The sequence below is a fragment of the Andrographis paniculata genome, unplaced genomic scaffold (genome assembly GCF_009805555.1).
Source record: "Andrographis paniculata isolate CXL003 unplaced genomic scaffold, ASM980555v1 Contig89END, whole genome shotgun sequence".
NCBI classification, from domain to species: Eukaryota; Viridiplantae; Streptophyta; class Magnoliopsida; order Lamiales; family Acanthaceae; genus Andrographis; species Andrographis paniculata.
In genome coordinates this window covers 1,575,813-1,600,693 of record NW_026137627.1, presented here as the reverse complement: position 1 = coordinate 1,600,693, position 24,881 = coordinate 1,575,813, and the positions used below count along the sequence as shown (strand labels likewise).

Here is a 24,881-nt window from a genome sequence, read left to right as displayed (position 1 = left end):
ATTAAAAATTTATATTTCATATACTGCAAATACAATTATGATTAATTCCAATAAGCACAGTAACCTTTGTCATGTTCTATAAATATCCACTTGGCACATTTTATTAAATTACTAATATTTTAAAAATAGTTCGATATATATATTTCAATTTTAGTTATTTATTAAAATAAGATTACATCACCCCCCCTATCCAAAAATCCTCTACTTCATCTCATTTAAAAAGCTCCAAAAAAAAAATCTAAAATCATAACTTATAAAAAAAGAAAAACATAAAGTAATAATAATAATAATAATAATAATAATAATAATAATAATAATAATAATAGTAATCGAATATATACATTATATATAAATAATAACTGCAGATAATAGATAGATGTGCTAAAGAACAAGTATGTAGCCCTTACAGAGGTAATGGAGTGAGACTTCTTTAAGTAGAGATGGTGGCCACAGATTCAGCAAGCTCCTCCAATAATTCCTTCTGCTCCATAGCAGCACAAGACTGTCCGTATACACAATCAGTATATATATCATATCATATCATATCATTAGGTTCGGGTTTGCTTTGCACAGCACAAATATACGAGACGATCTAAGTTAGTTAGTCGTTAGCCTGAATTACCTGAACAGCCTCCTCGATGTCCCCATCGAGAAATGATGTGAGCTCAAAATTCATCTTTAATCTGTGATCAGTCACTCTGTTGTCCTGAGGCATATAAAAGAGCACATTAAGACGTCTGCTCGAAAGCGCAGCTCAAGAACAGCACATTGTGAAAATAATAGGGATAATCGGACATGCTTTTCCAGTGCAAGGAATTGAAGCTAAGGAATATACCTTGTAGTTGTATGTCCTGATTTTCTCTGATCGAGCGCCGGTGCCCACCTGCCGTATGGTAAAGATCAGCTAGTTTGTGTTTATGTGACCGGAAGATTGTATATATTCGACCAAACCGTGTTAGTTTAATATTTTTTAAAAATGAATTGGGTGTAGGATTATGAACCACTAATAATGCTCATCTGCCAACACCGTTTATATAGAGCATAGATTTATTTTCTACTTATCAACAACAAAGAAAGGAAATTCTGTACGAAAAGAATGAAGAATTAACAAGACGAAGACATGCTAAAATCGACTATTTTTCTTTCAAGTGTGTGTATGAAAAAACCTGCATTTTCCGCTGATTACTAAGCTTTTCTTGTTGTTCTCTTACTTTCATCTCATACCTGTGGCAAAGTTACCAATAAAAACAAACAAGGTAAAAAGTATCAATATGTAATACAGTCTAGTAGCAAATGTGTACTAAAATATCAAAAAAGTGGGTGATTCTTAGAAGCAACTTCACCTAGAGGGTGTGTTTACTATACGTGAAACATCTAATCACATGTTTACTTTGAAAGATTAAAACCTGGTATTATCCTCCATCCGTATTTTTTATACTACTTTTTATGATTATCCTATCCTATCTTATAGATGGGATTAAATAATACCTTACACCATGATTAAATAATACTACAATTTTATCCTTAAAAGTAAACACACCTAGAATGTATCAGCAACTCTGCTGGGGTGAACTATAATAGTACTATCCATATATATATATATATATTTATAATGATAATAGTACTATATATTAATCTAACATGATATTGTCCCCTTACAGTTTTGCGCGCAATAGCTGAAGTGCACGGTTCTTGTTTTTAAGCTGAGTTCTTTCTTCGGTGCAAAAGATTCTTATTCCCGTTGGTTTGTGGAAAAGATCAATAGCTGTCTCCACCTTGTTGACATTTTGCCCTGCATTTAGAACTCATGCATAAATAAAAGGAAATAAACATCGAAAAATTAAAGCAACAGTTTCAGGAAGTAGAAGGCTTTAGATGAGAACTCAAAGCTTGTTCCGGTAACAATTAATAAAATGGCGTGGGGATGGAAAAGTTCCACAAATTTCTGGGTATACCTCCAGCACCACCAGATCTTGCTGTTGTAAGCTCGATATCCTTTGGGTCAATTTCAACGTCTACTTCATCAGCCTGGCAATATATAGCACAAGAATTAGGTTCAATATAATGTAATATGGAAACCAAAATTATACTAAAGCAAGTGAAACAAATGCAATTGATGATAAATGCTCATCAAAGTATTAACAAGAATTAACAATTAAGGATTACAATATTCCGTAATGTTTCAAGAGAAATAGCTAAGAGAATAAATAAAATTGTCAAAACTACTTATTAGTGTCAGTTAAAATGAGATGTCACAACATCATTGTTGAACAGATTTAGGAAACAATCACAGAAGTCTGATGAAATGAGATAATAGATCATATCAGATTAGCCAGCACTGCACTAAAGATGTTACCTCTGGCATGATAGCAACAGTTGCTGTAGATGTATGAACACGACCTTGGGCTTCAGTTTGGGGAACACGTTGAACCCGGTGAACACCCGACTCAAACTTCAGTTTGCTATAAACACGACTTCCTCTTATCTCCATGACGCAAGTCTTATATCCTCCTCTTTCAGCCTAGAAAGGAGAAAGCAAGTAAGCTCTATACTAATATGTTTGGTACTGCATGCAGGGGCAAATATGTATTTACTACCTCAGAGCTTGAGATAAGGGCATACTTCCATGAATTCCGTTCACTATACCTCTGATACATGCGTACCTAGCATGCATGGAGAAAAGAAATAAACAATTTTAACTGTCATATGTATCCTGACAAATATTATAGAAAAATACATCTGCATTTTAAAGAAAAAAAGGCAACTACAAGATCACCAGCCCAAAGCCCAGCCTCATCACCACCGGTCCCAGCCCTCACTGTAAATTACGAAAATCAACTATCTTAAGTCAATGAAAGAAATAAGTTTATTCTGATAGAAGTTGATAAGAGTTCTTTGATTGACTGATTATGGCCAAGGTCAATTTTAGAAACTGCGAGGAAAGAATATGGATTGAAACTTCAACACTAAATTTCATTCGATAGCTATAAAAATTTGGAGAACCATAATGAAATGAAAAGCACAATAAGATAGAGATTGGAAAATTTGAACAACAGTCTTGAAGCTATCGTTACAGATTTCCAAAATCCATGTAGAATAAGGACATAAACTAAAATTGAGAAGGACTAACATTACCCTCAAACCTCATCTCATCTGCCATATTAATGTAAATGAAGCAAGACATAGTAATAGCCTTCAACTGCCATGTTGATCCCAAAGCATGCATCTAAGAGTGGTTACAATATAATTGATTATTAACTTAAGCTAACCTTCAAGCATTATATTCCTTGCATCAAGAGGATCCGTCGGTACTAGCAAGACCTGTTGTTTTGAAGAAATATAGGATATATTTATAAGATTCATACAAATAATAAAAATGATGCTAACTAGATTAAAAACCTTTAGCCTCTCTTCAATCTCATTAATTTGTTTGGTTAAGCTTTGAATTTCTGCATCGATCATCTCTGCCATGTCATCATCATCGCCATCCTCTTTCGCCAAACCTGCACTTAAGGTAAGTGAATCAAGAGGAATGGGGGTGGTCAATTCTCATTTCTAATTTCATTTCCTCGCGTATTTCACTTACTAGAGAAACAGGAAAGCAAAATTTACCTTTGGCTTCTTCTAGTTGCTTTTCACAATCCTTAAAGCTCCTATATGTTGACACAACCTACAACATCAAAGAACCCGATGCGGTTGTATTAGTAAAATTTTGCAAGTAAAAAAAAATACTTGGTGGATTTTAAATGAGCAGTACCTCATCGAGCTCTGCCACGGACTGTGCTAATTTCTGATATTCGCTCGGATTTGAGACTACGTCCGGATCAGCCATTTTGACCTGGTGGTAGCAAATTTTCAATGTAATTTCCAGGAAGAGAACAAAAGTGGCGAGAGTGCAGAATTGATTTATTTGGTACATGAATCTGATATAATTGATGTTGATATCAATAGTATCGGAGTTGAAGGCAACATATGTCTTGCATTAAGAACATCCTTCTGGTTGTATCAAGATATGCTTTCGAACAACAGCACAAACCAAGGGATTCTTCAGCTATATAGCACTTATCAGCATATTCTAGGGTAGAATGAAAATTCAAGCTCAGTTGTATGAAATCATTCAGCGATGTCTAACAATTGACCGTATATCATTTTCTAGAGAACTCCTGTATAATATTAACATCACTAATCTCACATGTCACCGCTGAGGTTTGAAATCAAAGCCGCAAATTACTCAGCAGCAAAAACACAGATAGTCATAGCAAATTCCAAATTCATGAGGATAATAGCACGCACAAAATTCATACCGATAATTCTTTCCACGTTTTCTCGGCGGACTCTAATTTAGTAAGCAAATACGGTTCCTGCAGTTTCCGCCAAAAATAAAAACAGCATCAGCTGCAAAATACGAGTACCAAAAATTACGTCGACAAAACACATGGAAAGAGATAAAGAACTCCTCCGATACTGTTTTCCTTCCATGAATTTGAAAAATCAACCAATCCTAACAATTACCGCCATGCATACGAATCTTTGGGGGCGGCAGCGGCGCTCGTGCGGTAGACAGACGAAAGAGCGGTGCGAAAATTGAGCTCTCATGGGGAACGAAAACCGAGCGGTGAAGCTCGCCGTTAAAGCGTCCATAGCCTCCGGCAGGACGTCGGCGGAAGAAATTTGGATAAAGGCGCGAATTGCGAAATCCTCGACGCTGGAGCTGTTTAGTGACGGATGAACAACAAGCGATTGAATTGGGTTGCGGATTGGGTGGACTTGCCCAATCGTTCCGAACCGCCGGTTCCCCAATTTTTAAGCGGCGACTCCGGTCCGACATCGAACCGAATCCGTTCCTTCGTTTTTCAAACCGTAAATCGAACCGACAGTTAAATATATACTCTCTGTCAGACTTACATGTATGGGTTGGCAGGCTACCATATTAGTATTTTACATTTAATAATATTATTTATAATCTTGTGTAAATTGTAGTAATAAAAATATTTTTATTTAAAAAACGAGTACATCCGAATTATACACAAAAGCAAACTTTACCCAATTTTTACTGTTTATCACTTTTTTTTTAAAAAAAAAATATCGTATCTACTCAAATTTTTATTTTTTATTTATTCAAAATATAAAATCAGTACTTATTTATATTACATCATTTAATTATTTCAATTCAAAAATTTTATAAATATCTATGAAAGAGAGTATAGATTGAAAGTGGGAAGATACTTTGATAAATATCTTGATTGCGGATGTCCTTAATAATTATCTGGATCAATTTTATACTAAAATCTTTCAATCTATTATTGTTGTTTCTTCGTGCAAACTCAACTTTTATGAAAAAAAAAATATCATAATTATTTTACAAAAAAAAAAATGTAAGGTCACATTGCTTGAATAGTGGGGTAAACTCAAAGTGCATAAAATACGAGTTTAGTATTGAATGTCTTACTCTTGTATAATCTATATGAATTGAATTCTTTAAGGATGAAATAGTCATTATCACATCATTCGTGACGTAAAATCATTTTTCACCCCCAGGTACTATATTGTCCATACGTTATAAACATATTGTGATCATGCTATTTTTTATTTTTTGAAAAATAATAGATTTATCATTACTAATTTTAAATTCATTTGTCCTCCACGTCCTATAAACTACAAATCTCGAGATTATTGATTTTCCTCTGTTTCAACTTTTTATTTCTAAAGTGTTTCAAAAGATATTTGTGCTACCATAGTCTTTGTGTGGACGTAGAGTACGCTTTTTTTTTTTTTTTTAAAATATATTTAATATAAAATTTGACTGAAATTATAGTGTTAAAGTTGCTGTAATTTTGTGTAATTTGGGAGAAGGGAAACTTTTTGCTTAATCTACTACTTGCTGGGAAAATATTTTGGGACATTTTGGTATGAACTGTTTTGGTGAAATTGTGTGTTATACTTCTATTATTATTATTATCATTAGAAAAGATATTCTCTTAATTTATTAAGGGGCTGGTAGTGACAAATTAATTATTATTTGTTTAAGTGAATAATAAAATTATAAATAAATAAAATTATTTTTAATAAATAGATTGTACCTGAACTTAACAAACCTAAGAAAGAAAAGAAAGTAAAATAATAATGACAGATAATAAAATATTACATACTTTAAGGGTGTGTTTGTTTGGGGATTGAATTTTAATTCCATTATTCATTCTATTTTTTTTTTTAAAAACATCAAATTAAACAAGTATTTTTTTATTTTTCATATTATACTAAAAATCAATTTTACATTCAAAATATCACATCAACATCTATTTATATCACATCATACAACTATTCAAATTCAAAATTTTTACTATTCAAATCTCAACTCAAAATCCAAACCCCCAAACAAACACACCCTATATTACTTTATTTTAAAGAACAACACTATTCTTATAATTTAGGGTGTGTTTGTTTGAGGGATTTGTTTGGATTTTCACTATTTATCCTATTTTTCCCTAAAAACATCAAATTAAATACCTATTTTTTATTTTTTATATTATACTAAAAATCAATTTTACATTCAAAACATCACATCGAACACCTATTTATATCACATCATATAACTATTCATATTCAAATTTTTTACTATTCAAATCCCAACTTAAAATCAAAACCGTCGAACAAACACACCCTTAATGTATAAGTATATTCCCAAATTGAATCTTTGCCCAAAACTTTGAGGGAGAACTATTTTATTTTATTTATTTTTTATTATTATTTATACAATATTTTGGGTGTTTATTTTGTGTGTTTGGATGAATGCGATTTTTATTTTATTTTAATGTTATTTAAGATAATATAAAAAAATAATATTTTATATAGAATTATTATTATTTTTTATATATAAAATATAATATATATATATATTAGATTAATATACAAAATATATTATATGTTTTTTATAATATTTATAAAAATTATACCATTTAAAAATTATTGAGATGCACCAAACCTACATTTAAAGCAAAACACAAGGAGCAAACGACAAACTTAAGAGTTTAAGGTTATGTTTGATTTGAGTTTTTAGCATTGTTGATAGAAAATTTTATACACAATTTTGATTTTAAATATTTTTAAAAAAATTACATTAAATTATTATTATTATTATATAAACCCAAAAAAAACAAAACAAACCCTAAAAACACGCGACGAACCACGAGTCCACAACCCTAATAATTTCTATTTTCAGACGACAGCCCACCCAAGAAGGGCAAATACGTAATTCCAAACAGCTGACTGAGTGTCGGTTGCCAGCTGCAATTCCCCAAAACACGTTTTCAGGGATACAAAATCCATATTTCCAGTAGCGACTTTACGTATGTCTGCGATACGCCAAGCACGCTTTTGTTTTCACACGTTGGCGGGTACACACATACATACACAAAGGCAAAGCAGGCAGAAGACCAAAATTATAGAGCACATAAATAAATACGCTACCGTACGTAGGAAGGAACGCACGCTAATTGACGAAGCATCAGATACCGTACAAAACAACACCACCTCTCTCTCTCTCTCTCAGTACCTCACTCCCTCTCTCTCATACTGTTTCGTACAATCCGAGAAGGGCTCCAGGAAGGAGGAGGAATACCGAATACTATCCATCGATCAGAGGGGGGACAGTATATGGAATTACACAACACGGCCGTGTTGGAGGTTGTTTGAATGGTTCTTGCTTGTTAGCTTCTTTTAGCGGCGGCGGAGTTTGAATGGAGCTGTACGGCGATCAGGAGCAGGCGGAATGGGGCGAGGAGACGGGTCTGGAAGGTGGGTTAGGGTATGGATTTTTTTCTGATTTTATTGAATTTGTTTTTTTTTTTTTTTTGTGCGGTATGGCATTGCGCAGGTAGTTAGGGTTTTGAGGAACAGTTTAGTGAGGGGATTGATTGATTGATTGATATTCGGCCATGACTGTGAGCTATTGAATTTCGATTGCGTGTTTGTGACGTAGAGTCGATGCGGAGGCTGAATTTGTGGAACGGAGAAGCGTACCCGGAGAGGCCGGGTTTGCCCGACTGCGCATACTACATGCGGACCGGGTCGTGCGGGTACGGATCCAAGTGCCGCTACAATCATCCCCGGGACCGTATCAGTTCGGTGAGCTAGCTCTTACTCGCCATTAATGGTGCTCTGTATCAATTTTGGTGCTCGTTACTAAATTTTAGGGTTGGGACATTTTGTGGTAATAATTAATCTCATTGCTTGCTTATTTACTGGCTAGATTCATTTATTTCACCCTGTCGGTGGTGAACTTCAGTTGAAATGTTTAGGGTTTTAGGTAATTTATTTGGAGTTTGGTTCAATTAATTTGTAATTACCCTCTTTTGCATCAAGAACAGGGGGAGGGTTGTTTGAATTTTGAACTATTTCAGTGTAGTAGAAACAGAATGTTGGTCTTATTTCTTCTTTGTTGGGATGTTATATAGTTTGCAGGTGGAGATTATCCCGAAAGAGTCGGGGAACCTGCTTGTCAGGTATTCTTCTTTAGGCTTCGATTACTTCCGTGTATTCTTAACTAATTTGATGTTGGGTATTTGAACATTTACCACTGTAAATGTGCAGTTCTATCTAAGAACAGGAACCTGTAAATTTGGTGGATCTTGCAAGTTTGACCATCCAAAGAATGTCGGGAGTGTACTAATGAATTCACTTCTCAATGTTTATGGATATCCATTACGACCGGTAATCATAATCTGAACGATCCTAGTGTTTCTATGTTTACTTGCTAATTTGTGTCGTGAGGATATTTCCAATGTGACGCCAGTTAGCATATTATGTCTTAAACAGGGCGAAAAAGAGTGCTCCTATTATTTGAAAACGGGGCAATGCAAATTTGGTAGAACCTGTAAATTTGATCATCCTCAACCTGCTGGTGCGTCCGTGCCAGCATCTGCACGTCCATTTTATCCGACGGTGCAGTCGCTTTCTTCTTCTCCCGAGCATTATGACAGCACAAAGTCCAGTTACAGGGTTGCAAGACCTCCTTTATTGCCTGGCTCATACGTGGCTGGTGCGTACGGTCCGATGTTGCTCCCGGGAGTTGTTCCCATACCAAACTGGAATCCTTACTCGGCGGTAGGCATTTATTATTATCATTATTATAAGATCCATAATCGACAATTGGAAGCGCCTCCTCATCGAAAAATGTGCTTGGTTTTGTTTTTGGTTCAGGGATCAGTGAGCCCTGCTCCCTCACCTGGAGCACAGCCCTCTGTCGGAGGTGCAACTTCTGTATACGGCGTGTCACAATTGGGTTCTTCTACACCTACTTTTATAGATCCTTCAGGTAGCGTAATGACAGAGCAGCAATTTCCTGAGAGACCCGGCCAGCCAGATTGCAAGTACTATATGAAAACTGGAGACTGTAAATATGGGTCGTCGTGTAGATATAACCACCCAAAAGATTTGGTTATATCACTGTCTAATTGTGCTCTCAGCCCATTGGGGCTGCCTCTGCGTCCGGTATGCTCTGCCCTGTTATCCAAATTTCTGAATTATTATTTCCTTATGAAGCTATGTTTTTGGTTCGATGTGTCCTGTAATTCCTTTCCTTTTGTCTTGATTCTTGCCTTGGATGGTAGTTTTGGCATTTATTACTCGAATATGTTTGTGGTTATTTTTAATGCTATGTTTGCCTAATATATAGCCACATTGTTTAGGGTAAAAATAGATATCATTCTTTTGTTCAAAAGATGTGAAATGAATCTATATGTATAACTACATTAAAATGTTCGAGTTGTTTTCTTTCACTAATCTATACCCTATACATCAAGGGGTAGGTAGGTAATCAGGAAAACCAGATACGGCTGACCTTAAAATCTACATTATGCTTACGAAACATGAATAGAACCAATTGTACAATAGGAAATGCATCAAATGTTACGAGCTTGTTATTGCATTAGAAAGTTGTATATATGTTTTTTATGCCGACTACATTGAATTGGGTAACTTTTTAAGGATAAGTTGAAACAGATAGGTAATTGCAGTTACATATAGAACTTGGACTCAAACACTACATATTCACTACACTATACTAAACTTCATCTACATCTGTTTTATGAAAACCAAGTTATGAGATGCCCGAGCAAGCAACATCTTTTAGTTTTTTTTTTTTTTTTATTCAATTGCATAAATGAATGCGTCTGTTGAACAGGGGTTGGAGACCTGCACTTTTTACATGCAGAGGGGACACTGCAAATTCGGGCGTACATGTAAATTTGATCACCCCATGCCTACCATAAAATACAGTCCAGCTTCTTCATATACAGAAATGCCGGGTACTTCTTGCATTCTCAATCCTTCTCCTAAAGTTAACCTTTTCATCTAAATTATTTACATTAAACGACTGCAGGTTAAATGCACTGCAGGATCGAAAGTGGATCCTAGCACCACCAGGATGCAGCAACATAGATCACAGCTTCCGGTGGTTATGTGGACCTAAATGGCTTCAAAAAAATTGTTTCCACCTCACTCAACGCCACCCGGTTCTTGAATCAGAACTTGTCTCCAAGTAAGCAGCAAATCAGAATAAGATGCGGTGAAGTTCACTTTTTCAATTGATGTAAATACATTACATCCCCTTCTTACTTATTGCTTCGCGGATTATCAACTAGCCTCAAAACTTCTATAAGCATCATTGAACTTTTATTTTATTTTATTTTTGTTTCTGAAATTCTTAATTTAACTGATGACCATTGTTGGGAGCAAGATGATGACCATTTATTTCTGAAAAGATTTTTTTTTTTATGTCTTCCTGTGTTCTTTGTATGTTTATGCTGATTTTGGTAGAGATATACACATGCATAGACATATATATCCCTGTGTGTATATCTATAATTCTATATATATATCCCATTTTCTTAGGATTAGATTTTGGGATTGCTGTATGTTTCTGCAACATTTACATGGAGAAACAAGAGAGATGAAATCTACTCATAGTTTCATGGGATCCCTCTTTCTCTCTCTTAATCTCTGTGTTTAATTTATTTTGGAGTGAGAAAGAAAAGAGAGGGAAAACACTACAGGCAGGCAGGCAAGAAGGGCATGTATATATGCCACATGTTGCCATAAAAGCCTGCAAATGTGGTCCTGAAAGCATACATCTATTTTACACAGCAATATATATATATATATCCATGATATGATTGCAAGCACTGATTGATAATATATATATATATATATTAGGTTTTTGTTTACCCTAAAAATGCCATCTTTAGAACATCATTAGCATCATCCTATTCTAAGTGGATTACTTTTTTGCTGCTGGGGATAACAAACATATTACTAAGAACATCTCAATTGATTTCTTTGCTTAGACTAAGTGCCCTTTATTTTATTTTATTTATTGAATATGCATAATAGAGGTAGTGTTAGGTTATGCAGTATTTATAGGATAAAGAATAAATAAGAATGGCTGGGGCATTAAGCATTGGCATGGGTGGTGTGTGCCATTATGATCTCAGCTGCTCTCTCTCTCTCTCTCTTTCTCTCTCTAGGCCTATGATCTTCTTCTTTTTATTTTTATTAACTTTCTCTTTTTTAGTCTACAGAATCATCATGCCTTCTTTATTACAAATGAAGCATGCTTGTATGAATGCTCTTGTGGCCCATCACTTATTATTATTATTATTATTACTCCATGTCCACGTTGCTGTTTCTGTCTGTTTCACGTACTATGTCACTTTTTTTTTTTTTTTTTTTGAAAATAATTACATATTTTAATTTTATTTTAAATTTTTAATTTTTTTTAATTTTAATTAAATTATTTTAATTTTAATTTATAATTATTTATATTATAGGATAATTATTTTCACTAATATATTTTTAATTATCTACTAATTACATTATCTGGATAGAGGGAGTCTTATTTTGTAGTACACTAATTTTATTTTTTTTATTTAATTTTTTTTTTTTGTTGGTTTATTTCCCCTGTTTCTACCCATGCATGACTCAATTTTTGCTGACAGATCTTGTTATGTTCAGCCTTAGCTGAATTATGTGCAACTCAAGTGCTAATAATAATATTGCAGTATAAAATAAAAAACCATTTTGTTTTTCAAACATCACCCCCAACAAATTCAACACTAAACATTTAGAATAATTTTGGGTGTGTTTGATTTTTATTTTTGTTTTCCAATTATGTGCTCATTTGTTTTAAAAAAAAAATGTAAAAATAAAAAAATTACTTTTTAAATGATAAAATAAATTAATTTAGATTTCAATTTATACAATTTTCAATATATATAATATTATATTAATATATTCTTTAAATACAAGAATTATAAATATCTCCAATTAATTTTTGTATATATATATATATATTTTAATATAATAATTTTATATTTTAATTTTTTAAATCTCCATTCGGTAAACTTTACAATATGACCCAAATCATACACAAGTGAAATCTCATTAAAATAAACTAGAATCACATTGCAAGGTTAAATACTTCTAAGTGATCGATAGTAAAATAATACTTCCTCCGTCCCAAATATCGTCCGTCCCTACCGTGTCTGCTACATTGTAAACACGGTATTTTAGGAGGGGTGTAATTAGTAAATAATTAAGAATATATTAGTGAAAATAATTATCCTATAATATAAATAATTATAAATTAAGATTAAGATAACTAATTAGTTTAATTAAAATTAAAAAAAATAAAATTTAAAAATTTAAAATGAGACTAAAGTGTGTAATCATTTTCAAAAAAGAAAAGTGACATATTACATGAGACGGACAGAAACGACAACGTGTACATGGTATCCGGGACGGAGGGGATTGAAAAGAAGCCTCAACCAGTGAAAATAGTACATGCAAGAGCATATATTCTTCCTCGGGAGCTGGGATCCCGGGATCCCCCAAGAATCAGACACTCAAATCCCATATAATTAGAAAACAAATTAAGGCCCTGTTTGCCAAAAAAAAGAAAAAATTAGGAATCAGCCACCCGACACGTTGCCGTAATTTAATCCAAAAATCCTCACCCCCTGTGATGATTAATTATGTGATCCAACTCATATTCATGCATTCTTCTCCTCAGCTTTAATCCCCTTTACACACAATTCCCTTTCTCCTAAATTTAAATAACCCATCTTTAGCTTTCACTACCCCATCATTACAACCTACAAATCATTTTTCAAACCCTCAAAACACAACACAACACAAAGGGTAGAGGTAGGGAAGGGGGGGGGGGGGGAGACACCCCACCCCACCCCCCACCCCCTTAACCTTTCACCGAAAAGCAATAGGCCAACACACAATTCTTGACTCTGTGATTTCTTTATTAATGGGTTTTTGAGAAATCAATCAATCTTTAATCTTGCATGCCCTCGTGTGTGTGTGTGTTTTGCATTTCATAAAACCCCTTTGTTTCCCTTTCTCCTTTCTTCTCTGTTTCTCCACCTCCACATTAATGGCTGCCTATTCTTCATACCCCTAACTCAAAAATACAAACAGGGTTTTGTTGTTTGATTCAGCAACAAAAAGGGTTTCAGTTCTTTTAGAAAAAGAACTAATGGGTGTGGTCACTGTTGCAGAATTGAAGCCAAGCATTTCTGGGAAGAGGGCATTTCGTCCAAGTTCAAGCACAAGACATGTCACAGAATGGTAACAAACACATTTCATTATATATATATATATATATATATTAACCATTCTGTATTTGGGTGTAGATTCTAAAATTGTGCATTTCTTGATTTTAGACTCTAATGGAGCATTGAATGAAATTTGGTGTGTTCTATTTTGTTTAGGTTCATTGATGCTTCCTTTCCCAGACATATTTGTTCATTGATTTGATTCTGATTTGGCCCACCAATCAGGACTTTTTGTAGCCTAATGAAATTCTCTCTCTCTCTCTCTCTCTCAGGATGATGAATTTCTTATTTATTGTTTTGGTTGCAGAGAAAGAACAAAAAAACATATGAATCCCACTTGACAGTGACTGCCTTAACATAACATTCCTTCCAACCTCAAACTCAAATCCATTTTTATTCCTAATCCTAATAATTATGTTTCAAATGTCTATTTAGATACAAGTTTTGGAAGTTTTGGGATTTTTTGAAAATTTTAGAAATAGTAAAATATTGTATTTGATGTGATATTTCTTAAAAAATCGTAAATTGAAGTTCAAGAATAAATAGTTAACAAAAATTTTTAAAGTGTTTATATGTCCTCCCTTGAATTCCATCATTTCACTTGTAATAAACCCGACCCTCCGAAGCAAGTCCCGCGAATGTATTATGTGATTGTATATCCTACAAATCAATACGAGTCATTCCAACATTCTTTTGTCTTTGTCACTGTAATATAGTCAGACTCAGTGTGCTTTGCTGATATGAATAATCTTATTGATCTCACTAAACTTTTTTATACATCATTAGTTAATGTTCAAATACTAGTTTTGTGATTTTACGCTAACCTACAGATCAACACGAGTTCTTTCGGTGCTCTCTTTGGCACCATACTAGACTCGATACACGTATGACTAACATGAATAGCTTTTCAAATCGAATGATTAAGAATCTAATACTTAGACGGTCGTGTATAGATTTTTCTTCATGTGAATTCTCTAGGAGATATTAATGCTTATTACAGCCCAATAATGGTTATCCGTACGGCTGTCTCGGTTCCCTTTAGATTCCTCAAAAGATTAGAAAAACACTTCATCTCATCACCATATGAATGAATCACCGCTGAAAATGTAATGTAATGAAATGAACTCTGTGGTGTTGCTTGAATCCTTCTAATTCCTATCCTTATCGCCAAAACCGGCAAACATCGTTCGATGCCCCACCCGTTGCTATCTTTGTGTCTTATGTTTCGTCACGGGCCATACCATACGTATAATTGTGTATATATATCATTATTACATATCTCCAATAGTCTATGTCTATAAGGTCAATCTAATTGGTATCGAGCCCGTGAGAATTTCCCGGAAGTATAACTCCGTGAATTTAGGATGCCACCTGTGTAGGCAGAAGCTCGGTTTTCTCGGGTTTTTTCTTTTCTTCGATGGTGAATTCTTCTTTGATCCTGTGTTTTTTTCTTGCAGGCCGACTTCTGATGTCTCGAGCGATCTCACCATCGAAGTCGGGACAGCGAGCTTCGCACTTCATAAAGTAAGGTTTTTTTACCACTTTAATGTGTAATGGTTTAGGACTTCGTCGGGCGATGATGTAGGAGTCGGACATTTATTGCTTTTTGTTTGTAGTTTCCGTTGGTTTCTCGGAGCGGGAGGATTCGAAAACTACTGCTGGAATCGAAGGACGCGAAAGTATCGAGGTTAAATCTGTCAGGAATTCCCGGAGGGTCTCACGCATTCGAGCAGGCGGCAAAGTTCTGCTACGAGGTCAATCTCGCCGTTACCGTCGCCAACGTCGCGTCGTTGCGTTGCGCGTCACATTTTCTCGAAATGACGGAAGAGCTCTCCGAGAAGAATCTGGAAGCACGGACGGAGTCGTATTTAAAAGACATGATCCTCCCGAGCATTCCAAACTCCGTTTCCGTCCTCCATCACTGCGAAAGCTTGCTGCCGATTGCTGAGGAGATCAACCTCGTCAATCGGCTGATTACGGCGATAGCCAACAATGCCGGGAAAGAGCAGCTCACGTCGGGGCTTTCGAAGCTCGAGCATAATTTCCCGTCGAAACCCGACGCAGAGACATTGCCGTCGAGCTGGTGGGGGAAGTCGCTCGCTGTTTTGAGCCTCGATTTTTTCCGGCGGGTGGTGTCGGCGGTGAAGACGAAGGGGCTGAAGCAGGACTTGATCGGAAAGATTCTGATAAACTATGCGCAGAATTCGCTCCGTGGACTCGGGCAGACGGCGAAAGGGAACGTTTCTGATCCCGATTTGCAGAAGAAGCAGCGGGTCACGGTCGAGACAATTGTCGGCCTATTGCCAACGCCGTCGAGGAGGAGCGCGGTCCCGATGGGTTTCCTGTCGAGCCTGCTGAAGCATGCGGTCGCGACGTCGGCGTCGACTTCGTGCAAATCGGATCTGGAGAGGCGGATCGGTCTGCAGCTCGACCAGGCTATACTCGAGGATATTCTGATTCCCGCGAGCCACGGGAGCAGCCACACCCCGATGTATGACGCGGATTCGGTGCTGAGGATCTTCTCCATCTTCTTGAATCTCGACGAGGATGACGACGACGACGACGGCGTCGACAACGAGGGTAATCACCCGTTGAGAGACGAAGCTGAGACGGTCTACGACTTCGACAGCCCCGACTCCCCGAAGCAAAGCTCGATCATTAAAGTCTCAAAACTTTTGGACAACTACCTCGCCGAAGTCGCGCTCGATTCGAACCTGACCGCGTCGAAGCTAATCGCCCTCGCGGAATTGCTCCCGGACCATGCTCGTATGGTCTACGACGGGCTATACCGTGCCGTCGACATCTTCCTCAAGGTCAGCAATCCATCGTCGATGCTCGTTCGACGGGTAAGATTTATGATTTCTAACCGTTTCTCGAATGAACTATGACAGGTTCATCCGAACATGAAGGACTCGGAGCGGTACCGTCTCTGCAAGACGATCGACTGCCAGAAGCTTTCGCAAGAAGCATGCAGCCACGCGGCGCAGAACGAGCGTCTCCCAGTCCAGATGGCGGTCCAGGTGCTCTACTTCGAGCAAATCAGGTTACGGAACGCGATGAACGGCGTCGGGGGGCACAGCCAGTTCTTCTTCGGAGGATCGATGAACGGAGGGCAGTTCCCTCAGAGGTCCGGGAGCGGCGCGGGGAGCGGGTGCATCTCGCCGCGGGACAATTACGCGTCGGTGAGAAGGGAAAACCGGGAGCTGAAGCTGGAAGTCGCGAGGATGAGGATGAGGCTTACGGACCTCGAAAAGGATCACGTTTCGATGAAACAGGAGCTCGTGAGATCGCACCCCGCGCACCGGCTGTTCAAATCGTTCACGAGGAAGCTGAGCAAGCTCAACTTCTGGTTCCGATTCAAAGACATGAAGGTCGCCGGCGGCAAGGCGAGCTCCGAAAGCCGGTTTCTTTTTCAGAAACGACGGCGACATTCGGTATCATGAGTTCATCTCTACACCACTCCGTGTCATACCAACATTTATATATATATATATATGATATGATATGAATGTACAGAATTGAAGAGTGTATAGGAGGATTTACTTAGCTATGGTGTTTCTGGTTTTGTTTGGTTTTCAAAGTGTGTTCTTACGTACGTTGTGTTTTGGATTGGTTCATATTATTTATTTTATGCTAAATTGCACAAAATTTATTTATAATTTTATGAAATTGCGTCAAATTTTTATAATTTTAAAATTTTATAAATTATGCGTCTAATCTTTTGACAATTTTTATTTAACTGTATTTGACAATTTTTATTTAACTGTATTTGACCTAAATAGATTGAAACTGTGAATAAATTTTAAAATATCAATTTTTAAATTCTTAAAATTAAAAATATATTTATTTTTCTTTTATTTAGTCTAGAAATAATAAAACTATACTTTCTCAAAGTTCAATTTCATGATACTACCGGAAGTCGGTGTAATTTAGACTTTATTCTAAGCAGAAATCGCAGTTCGGCGAAGCTTTCTCATAAAAGTCGCGTTTACGCTCTTAAGGCGAATTGGAGAGCACTGCATTGGAGAGCACTGCAGGAATAGAAACTGTATATATTCGATTCGTCCCGTCCCGGCCGCGGCGGCGACGGAGGAACCCTAACTCTCTACCTTTCGCAAGTTCGCAATAAAACTGTATATAATCAATGGACAACGCCGGTAGGGCTTCCTCTGAGCAATCACGAGCTCCCGGCGATACCGAGACGTCGAGAGAAGTTTCCGAAAGACGGTTCCACGGGTATGTTTTGTTGTTTCCTTTTTCCAGCGTTGTTGTTTGGAGGATTTTCCTCGATTCTCCATCAATCGACGTTCTACGGTTATCGGAATTTGTTTCCGATTGTTGTTTAGGTGCAAGCATTACAGGAGGAGGTGCAGAATTAGGGCTCCGTGCTGCGACAAGATTTTCACTTGCCGCCATTGTCACAACGAAGCTACAGTCCGTTTCTGTTTATCATATCTGCCTAATTCATCAATCTGCTTTGTTGTATACCTGATAGTTTATGTTTGTTAGATTTCTCTGAGCAATCCGGAGGAGAACCATGAGCTTGTTCGCCATGATGTTAAGCAAGTAAATTACACTTTCTCTTGTTTTTTTTTTTAATTTTTTTATTATTATTCTTTTACTAACCACACTTCATTTCAATCGATCTTCAATTATCTTAGGTCGTTTGTGATGTTTGTGATACAGAGCAACAGGTCTTTCTTCATCACTTGTCAAACTTTTGTGGTTTCGCGTTGTTCTTTGAATAGATTTTATGACATTTTGAGTTCTGTTTCTTATTCCAATGTAGGTTTCCAACCGCTGCACCCATTGTGGAGTCAAGTTTGGAGAATACTTCTGTGATATATGCAAATTCTATGATGATGATGTAATCATTTGTCGAATTACTTACTTTCCAGTTGAAAATGGATAGTTTTACTTAGAACTAGGTGCAGATATAGCGGCGATTCTTGTTAAATTTGTATGATATATGGAAGCTTGTTTATGTGGCAGGTCATGAAAAGGCAGTTTCATTGTAGCGAGTGTGGCATATGTAGGTAAGAATGTTCTATAACCCGTACATGTTTGCTGAATTTCTTGGTGTGGATATATCATATACGTCACGTTTTCTGATAATATTTTGTTTGATCCGTTTGTGAATTACAGAGTTGGTGGACGCGAAAATTTCTTTCACTGCCCAAAGTGCGGTAAGGAGTTTGTCTTGTGTTGTATTTTCCAAATAATATCGACTACAATTTCATGGACTATGTGTAAATAATATTGAAATATATGTGAGATAATTCTTTAATTAAATCCTAGAACATTAACAATTGCATCTTGCACCTTAGGTCCCGAACAGTTTCCTGTTTAAGATTTGAATTTCGATGAGTGTAGGATCTTGTTATACAATAGATCTGCGTGATAATCATCAGTGTGTTGAGGACTCAATGAAGAACCATTGCCCTATTTGTTACGAGGTTTGTTGCTTTACATTGTCGAATCTTGATATCATTATAGTTCAATGTCTGGAAATTAAGTTAGCTCCATCATGCTTGCAGTACCTTTTTGACTCAACAAAACTAACGAAAGTTATGAAATGTGGGCATACAATTCATTTGGATTGCTACGACGAGATGTTTAAACAAAACCAGTAAGTCCGACATTGTCAAATGTTTCTGAGCTATATCAGATAGTGTTGGTTGATTCGACATTATCAATTCTGTTCTGATTATGACAGGTATCGCTGTCCTATCTGCTTCAAGTCAGCTCTGGATATGTCGAGGACTTGGGAAAGATTAGATCGAGAGGTGTTATTTTTCAAACTTTCGTTCATTGTTTTTTCTGTTCTTGTTGCTATCACTGCCGTTGCAGTGATGCTTAATAATGCTTAAGCGTGAGGTTTATTATTCATTTAGTAGGATTAGAGTTCATGACGATGATGGATCTTATGCACTCCCTCCGTCCCTTGTCAGAGGGGTCCTTTGCAATTTTGTAGTAGATTAAAAAATAATAGTATTTTATTGATTAGTAGAAGTGTGCAAAAGATTTTGATGTTTTTGTCCTTTGACGTTTTGTATAAAGTTAGATAAAAGATTAGGGTATTTTGGTATTAGGATATGACTATTTTTCTAACATAGAAAATGTATACTTTAAAATGAGACGGACAAAAAGGGTAAAAATGGTACTTTAAGGAGTATTGAAATAATGATCAATTTATATCTAAATGTGTTTTTACTTATGTTTTGGAATGTTATTATTATTGTTTTGGATTTGAATTATTTTGAGCTTTGTACGACACTAGAATTGAATCTATATTTTAAATAATCTCGAGCTTTAATTCTCTGATTTCAAATTGCATAGATGACTACGATTTGGTGGTTTGTACTCTCTTATTTCCATTGTGAATCGTTTCATTTATTTGACGCTATTCTGACTAAGAATTTCTCATTTGGTTTATTATACATAGATCGAAGCTACACAGATGCCTGAAGAATACCGATATAAAGTTAGTCTACTCTAACCATTTTGATTGTATGACTACATTTGCGCCTATTATAACTCTAATGTTACCATCGTTAATCCAAACTCGACAGGTTCAAATACTCTGTAACGACTGCAACACCACCAGCCGGACATTCAATCATATAATCGGCCACAAGTGCCAGCATTGCAATTCGTACAATACCCGGGTGGTGAGTGGGGAGATCGAAAGCCCGGAATCGAGCTCCGACTGAACTCAAGGTAAAAAGGGTTTTAAGCTTCTCCTATGGTTTTTAAGCTTTAGGTCTGTCGTGCTTTTTGTATGGAAAGATTGGATTTTTCATCCCCTTTTTTGCCACTAATGTTTGAATTGTGCATTTTGTCATATGGATAAATGTATCAGTGCACTACATTTTGGGGGAATTCCTTGGCTACTTGATAGAAAATGAAATATGTCTGCCGTGTTAAAAATAAGCCTGAGTTTTTTCGGGCCGTGGCTTGCCCAGCACAATTTTGATAATTAAAATTTTAATATTTAAATATATATATATTATCTAATGAAATAATTATAAAAATTAAGATATAGCTTGATGGTAAATTTCCTAATATGTATATATATATGATCATGAGTTCAATTTCATCTTGGACCATTTAAATAATTATTTATAAATTAGTTTAAAATTCAGAAAAGGAAAAAATCATTTAAAATAGAAATAAAAAATCAAACAGATCCGCCCTGCACACAACATTGCGTAAATTCAGCATTGTTACACAATACAGGTTTAATAGTTATTTGTTGGGTGAATAATCGTGTTTTTTTAGTATAGATATTATATCAAATACCTCTTATTTACACGCATCTAATTATAGTTTTTTTTTTTTCTTTAAAATAGGTGTATTCTCTTATTAAATTTTATCTAATTTTTACTATTTATTAAATTTTTTCTCTTCAAAAATATCAAATCACATTCCTATTTTTTTTATATTACATTAAAATTTAATTTTACATTCAAAATATCACATCAATACTTATTTATATCACATTATATAATTATTTCAATTCAATTTTATTTTTTTTATTCAAATTCCAAATTAAAATTCAAACCCCAAACAAACACACTCTTATGAATACTTGCTAAATGTAGTCATTTAAATTGTGTTTTTTTTTTTGTCAAAATACTCAACAAATTTTCAAAAAAAAAATTAATATATTACATACATTTGATATTTTTATATTATCTACACAAGTTTTTATATTAAACCAAAATACAAACAAACAAACCTTTATTTTATTCAAAAATACTGCTCCTATTTAAGATATTTTATTTTTTTATTTATATAAAACTTATTATATGCAATCATCAAACATCAGTTTTGAGGTAGAGTGTTGTGTGCATGTATCTTCTTTTGAGAACGTGTGCATATTTATTTATTTTTAACCATAAAGTGGTTTTTAATAATAAATAAAATACATAATATTTTGTATAATTTTATTATTAAAATCCAAAGTATTATATAGTTTATGCTTGGTTTTTGTTTGAAATTGAATATTTGATTTAAATTTTAGTTTATATAATATTTTGATGTGATAGAAAATATAATATATTTTTATTAAGAAATAAGCAGCAAAGTTTGTCGTTCAATATATTATTTAAATTACACTACTTCCTCTAAGCAGGAATTTATGTTGTCATTTCAATGGGGATTGAATCGAGAGGTTTTGATATTATTTACATAAAACACAAAGTTCAACTAGTGACTAAAAAGCTATGTAGAAACTAAAAATGCGTTCTCTGTTTATGCTCATTTTTGCACCTTGAAATGCAACACTACGGGTGTTTTTGTTTTGTGTGATAAATTGAATAAATATTTTTTTTAATATGAGATATAGAAAATCGTGTAGGAATATAAAAATAATGACTATGTGTGATATTATATTAATAATTTTAAAAAAATGTGTCGGAAAAAAATGGTGGAAGAACACACCCTACATTTTAGTCGAAAACAGTATCACAGCTACATATACTTAACACCACCAGTTCAAACTCCAAACCAGTAGTAGTCTAAGCCTAATCATCTCAACAGGCAACACCGTCTAGACGCAACCGTTGGAACAAATCCTATGACAATCCAACGGCCCTAACACTACACACAGACATGTCGAAAGTCGACAACTTAGAACTACTAAGATCAGAACATATCAGCAAGATATGTCGATAGAATCACAATATCCTAATTAGGTACTAACACGATAAATTATCCTAAAGCACGAGCGATCTTAGCCGTGAAGAAACCATATTTTGAATTGCTACACTCATTTTGATTTATTTTAGCTTTAAGACAGTACTGTCTCAACTTAGCCTTTTCCTCGCGAAGCATCTCCATGCTTAAACTTAGTTGTCGGATCACTTCTCTTTTCTCCTCGTCCTTCATCTTCAGCTCTTCCTTTTGAGCCTTGTTTTCTTCCCGAAGTTTCTCCACTTCTCTCTTGATCATTAACAGTTCCTTATTGGGAGCTTCGATCTCCGGGTGATCTTCTAGGAGCTTCTCTTGTTCCTCTACCGGATCGTCAACTTCAGATATGTCGTCGCATGTGTCTATTCCATAGGCCTCGAAGAAGCTGTCGTATGCTTGATCGTTAAAGGGCGGTGGGGTTTGGAGAGTGTGTTTGGAGGAAGGTAGGGGGGGCGGGTGAGGAGGGGTCGGGAGGCGAGGTTGTGGTTCTGATTTTACACGATCGTATCGCTCTGCTAGAGAACGGTACGATCTGTAGAATTCTTCGACTAGGCTGATGAGTTCGGGTCTTTTCTTGTAGTACATTTCTGCGCGTTTGGCAAATGAATCTGCGTCTTCGTGGATTATGTTTAACATGGCTTTGGCCTTCTGATCGAGTTCTGCCGAGTAGTCGAGGAAGGAGATTATACTCAAAAAAAATTGATGGTGAAGGATCAACATCATGTTTATATGTTTAATATGGAAATTGTTACTACTCATGCGCCTACAGCGGATAAAAACTGACACGACACGAATCTAATATGAAATAATTGGGTTTGGGTTAAGTATTTCAACTCGATTATGTATACGGATTGACACGAACCCGACATGATAATAAACAGGTCGAGTTAGGATTCAGGCTTTTGCCTCGAATCCAACGTGACAATCCGATTATAATATATTAATGAATTAATATATTCACGATATATGTATAATAATTATAATTTAATAATTAGCTCACATATTAAGTTAAACTTAGTTCAATTTTAAATAATATAATTCATAATACACATAACACTAGAATCAACAAAAACCACCATAATAAGACAACATAACAAAAAAATAATTGAATTTGAATCAAGAATTTCGATCTAAGTACGTATACTAATCAATATGAACCCGACATGATAATAAATAGATCGGATTAGTCTTGAATTATTTAACTCATTTAAAGTATTCAACTCAACGCAACAGCGACTCCAAGCTAAGTCAACTCTTTGCAGACAGGAAGATAGAGGCACATGGATTAGAGATTTTGCTACTGCAACAAAATCCAAATGCGTAGATCTCTAAAGAATCTCACTAAAGTGGAAAATTGTTCTATATGTTCATACTACTGACTCATAGCAGAGATTTGTTGACACAAAATTCAAATGCCTAACTCTTTAAGCAATCTCACTGAAGTAGAAAATTGTTAAGAAACTGTTATTGACACGAAATCCACGTGCTTAGCTCTCTAAACAATCTCGCAGAAGAAAGTGTTTTATTTTACTATTACTAGTAGTAGAAGCACTTGGTAACATATTCAATCTCAGATCCATGGAAGAGGAACTTAAAAGCGGAAAATAAATAAATAACAAGTTGAAAATTTAGGGAAAATCACCTACCTGCAAGTGTTGAATGAAGCCACAGGGAACGATTTGAATATTCATCCTTATTATGGCTGTGAAACCACCAGCACTGGTTTGATTCCTTGTTCTTCGTCCCCTCCATTTCTTCTTACCTTCAGAAACATGCAGGAAGTTAAAATGTATTCTCAAAAATGGAGGTTACGCTTGGAGAAAATGTAAAACTAGCAAAATTTCAAAATCGTCATTAGAAATGTTAAAACATCTTGGCGATACAGTACGAAAATCAACGAGACCAAAACCTAAACCTAGAACCTTTTCTACAGCTTGGTGAACTACTGCGACAGATTCCATTTTAAATCTATCGATGTTTGAACAGTCGATGATAAGTGATTTCCAATTAACAAAAAACAGCACAACTAATTAGCAGCTAGGACGTCCTGTTCTACAACATTCTATACTAATCAACATCACAACAGAATTGTTATTCAAACATTGCGAGGATACACAATCCACAGCAACAAAAACAGAAGCAATTGTTTCCTGTTTTGACAATAAAAACAATGCCATTGATCTCTCTCTTACCTGGAAATGAAACGTCGCGTCCAAGCCACCGCCGTGCGGATTCCGCTTCCACTTCCGTCTCTTCGTCTCCGACGCAGAAACCGCAATCTCACCGCGAAAACGCAACTCTCGCGTCGGAAGAGGAGAAGTTGCTGTGATCCAATTCAAACTCCATTTTGCCTCAAAATTGACATTTTGTCCTACTCTCTTCAACCACTCTCGTCCAACCAAACTCTGCCGCGTGGCAATCCGTTGGAGTTCGCAATTCATTGACTGTTCTACCCAAAACTGCGACTTCGATGTAACCTAATAAGCAAGCCATCTCGACAAACCCATAAAGGACAATTTAGTCATTTTATTATAAAAGTACTCCACCCGGTTCTTTTTCCATCCGACA

General features: G+C 35.6%; 5 protein-coding genes across 9 annotated transcripts; 3 read left to right on the top strand and 2 right to left on the bottom strand.

Annotated features, from left to right (window-relative positions):
* Positions 1-270: 270 nt before the first annotated feature.
* On the bottom strand, positions 271-4,745 carry LOC127243104 (peptide chain release factor APG3, chloroplastic). Of its 2 annotated transcripts, none has more exons than XM_051262969.1 (15): positions 4,513-4,745; positions 4,305-4,361; positions 3,758-3,838; positions 3,613-3,670; positions 3,400-3,503; positions 3,270-3,321; positions 2,769-2,818; positions 2,598-2,663; positions 2,357-2,521; positions 1,956-2,028; positions 1,660-1,792; positions 1,167-1,224; positions 836-883; positions 623-706; positions 271-502 (listed from the first exon to the last, which is right to left on the bottom strand). In XM_051262969.1, exons 1-15 carry the CDS (start codon positions 4,639-4,641, stop codon positions 431-433), a joined length of 1,230 nt encoding a protein of 409 aa, XP_051118926.1. In that variant the 5' UTR covers positions 4,642-4,745; the 3' UTR covers positions 271-430. The 2 variants fall into 2 exon arrangements, with proteins under 2 accessions (XP_051118926.1, XP_051118927.1); XM_051262970.1 differs by having other exon boundaries at positions 4,305-4,395; positions 4,513-4,636.
* Positions 4,746-7,444: 2,699 nt separating this feature from the next.
* On the top strand, positions 7,445-10,773 carry LOC127243092 (zinc finger CCCH domain-containing protein 32-like). Of its 3 annotated transcripts, none has more exons than XM_051262950.1 (8): positions 7,445-7,804; positions 7,979-8,124; positions 8,454-8,501; positions 8,590-8,709; positions 8,815-9,102; positions 9,199-9,489; positions 10,181-10,304; positions 10,395-10,773. In XM_051262950.1, the coding sequence occupies exons 2-8, from the start codon at positions 7,984-7,986 to the stop codon at positions 10,466-10,468; spliced, it is 1,086 nt and encodes a 361-aa protein (XP_051118907.1). In that variant the 5' UTR covers positions 7,445-7,804; positions 7,979-7,983; the 3' UTR covers positions 10,469-10,773. The 3 variants fall into 3 exon arrangements, with proteins under 3 accessions (XP_051118907.1, XP_051118906.1, XP_051118908.1); XM_051262949.1 differs by having other exon boundaries at positions 7,446-7,794; XM_051262951.1 differs by having other exon boundaries at positions 7,448-7,794; positions 10,379-10,773.
* A 2,460-nt stretch (positions 10,774-13,233) lies between these two features.
* LOC127243127 (BTB/POZ domain-containing protein At1g03010) lies at positions 13,234-17,259 on the top strand. 2 transcript variants are annotated; one of them, XM_051263003.1, is made up of 4 exons: positions 13,234-13,632; positions 15,077-15,143; positions 15,236-16,432; positions 16,511-17,259. In XM_051263003.1, the coding sequence occupies exons 1-4, from the start codon at positions 13,541-13,543 to the stop codon at positions 17,060-17,062; spliced, it is 1,908 nt and encodes a 635-aa protein (XP_051118960.1). In that variant the 5' UTR covers positions 13,234-13,540; the 3' UTR covers positions 17,063-17,259. The 2 variants fall into 2 exon arrangements, with proteins under 2 accessions (XP_051118960.1, XP_051118961.1); XM_051263004.1 differs by lacking the exon at positions 13,234-13,632 and adding an exon at positions 14,507-14,994.
* A 333-nt stretch (positions 17,260-17,592) lies between these two features.
* LOC127243099 (E3 ubiquitin-protein ligase MIEL1-like) lies at positions 17,593-20,501 on the top strand. The gene is made up of 12 exons (XM_051262963.1): positions 17,593-17,855; positions 17,966-18,053; positions 18,129-18,185; positions 18,281-18,313; positions 18,409-18,486; positions 18,612-18,655; positions 18,765-18,805; positions 18,993-19,075; positions 19,157-19,248; positions 19,336-19,405; positions 20,065-20,103; positions 20,192-20,501. The coding sequence occupies exons 1-12, from the start codon at positions 17,764-17,766 to the stop codon at positions 20,330-20,332; spliced, it is 858 nt and encodes a 285-aa protein (XP_051118920.1). The 5' UTR covers positions 17,593-17,763; the 3' UTR covers positions 20,333-20,501.
* A 1,534-nt stretch (positions 20,502-22,035) lies between these two features.
* LOC127243034 (protein NETWORKED 3A-like) lies at positions 22,036-24,635 on the bottom strand. The gene is made up of 3 exons (XM_051262871.1): positions 24,506-24,635; positions 23,960-24,075; positions 22,036-22,972 (listed from the first exon to the last, which is right to left on the bottom strand). Exons 2-3 carry the CDS (start codon positions 24,063-24,065, stop codon positions 22,335-22,337), a joined length of 744 nt encoding a protein of 247 aa, XP_051118828.1. The 5' UTR covers positions 24,066-24,075; positions 24,506-24,635; the 3' UTR covers positions 22,036-22,334.
* Positions 24,636-24,881: the final 246 nt, after the last annotated feature.

Bases quoted from the DNA above. Each gene is read 5' to 3' on its own strand.
- LOC127243127 (XM_051263003.1), top strand. From the start codon at position 13,541: ATGGGTGTGGTCACTGTTGCAGAATTGAAGCCAAGCATTTCTGGGAAG. The intron at 13,633-15,076 runs GTAACAAACACA...TTTTTCTTGCAG, and splicing joins ACAAGACATGTCACAGAATG to GCCGACTTCTGATGTCTCGA. The intron at 15,144-15,235 runs GTAAGGTTTTTT...TTTTGTTTGTAG, and splicing joins CGAGCTTCGCACTTCATAAA to TTTCCGTTGGTTTCTCGGAG.
- LOC127243092 (XM_051262949.1), top strand. From the start codon at position 7,737: ATGGAGCTGTACGGCGATCAGGAGCAGGCGGAATGGGGCGAGGAGACG. The intron at 9,103-9,198 runs GTAGGCATTTAT...TTTTTGGTTCAG, and splicing joins ACTGGAATCCTTACTCGGCG to GGATCAGTGAGCCCTGCTCC. The intron at 9,490-10,180 runs GTATGCTCTGCC...TCTGTTGAACAG, and splicing joins TGGGGCTGCCTCTGCGTCCG to GGGTTGGAGACCTGCACTTT.
- LOC127243104 (XM_051262969.1), bottom strand. From the start codon at position 4,641: ATGGACGCTTTAACGGCGAGCTTCACCGCTCGGTTTTCGTTCCCCATG. The intron at 3,671-3,757 runs GTACTGCTCATT...TTGATGTTGTAG, and splicing joins CCGTGGCAGAGCTCGATGAG to GTTGTGTCAACATATAGGAG. The intron at 3,504-3,612 runs GTAAATTTTGCT...CCTTAAGTGCAG, and splicing joins GCAACTAGAAGAAGCCAAAG to GTTTGGCGAAAGAGGATGGC.
- LOC127243099 (XM_051262963.1), top strand. From the start codon at position 17,764: ATGGACAACGCCGGTAGGGCTTCCTCTGAGCAATCACGAGCTCCCGGC. The intron at 18,054-18,128 runs GTCCGTTTCTGT...TATGTTTGTTAG, and splicing joins ATTGTCACAACGAAGCTACA to ATTTCTCTGAGCAATCCGGA. The intron at 18,186-18,280 runs GTAAATTACACT...CAATTATCTTAG, and splicing joins TTCGCCATGATGTTAAGCAA to GTCGTTTGTGATGTTTGTGA.
- LOC127243034 (XM_051262871.1), bottom strand. From the start codon at position 24,065: ATGGAGGGGACGAAGAACAAGGAATCAAACCAGTGCTGGTGGTTTCAC. The intron at 22,973-23,959 runs GTAGGTGATTTT...ACTACTCGGCAG, and splicing joins GCTTCATTCAACACTTGCAG to AACTCGATCAGAAGGCCAAA.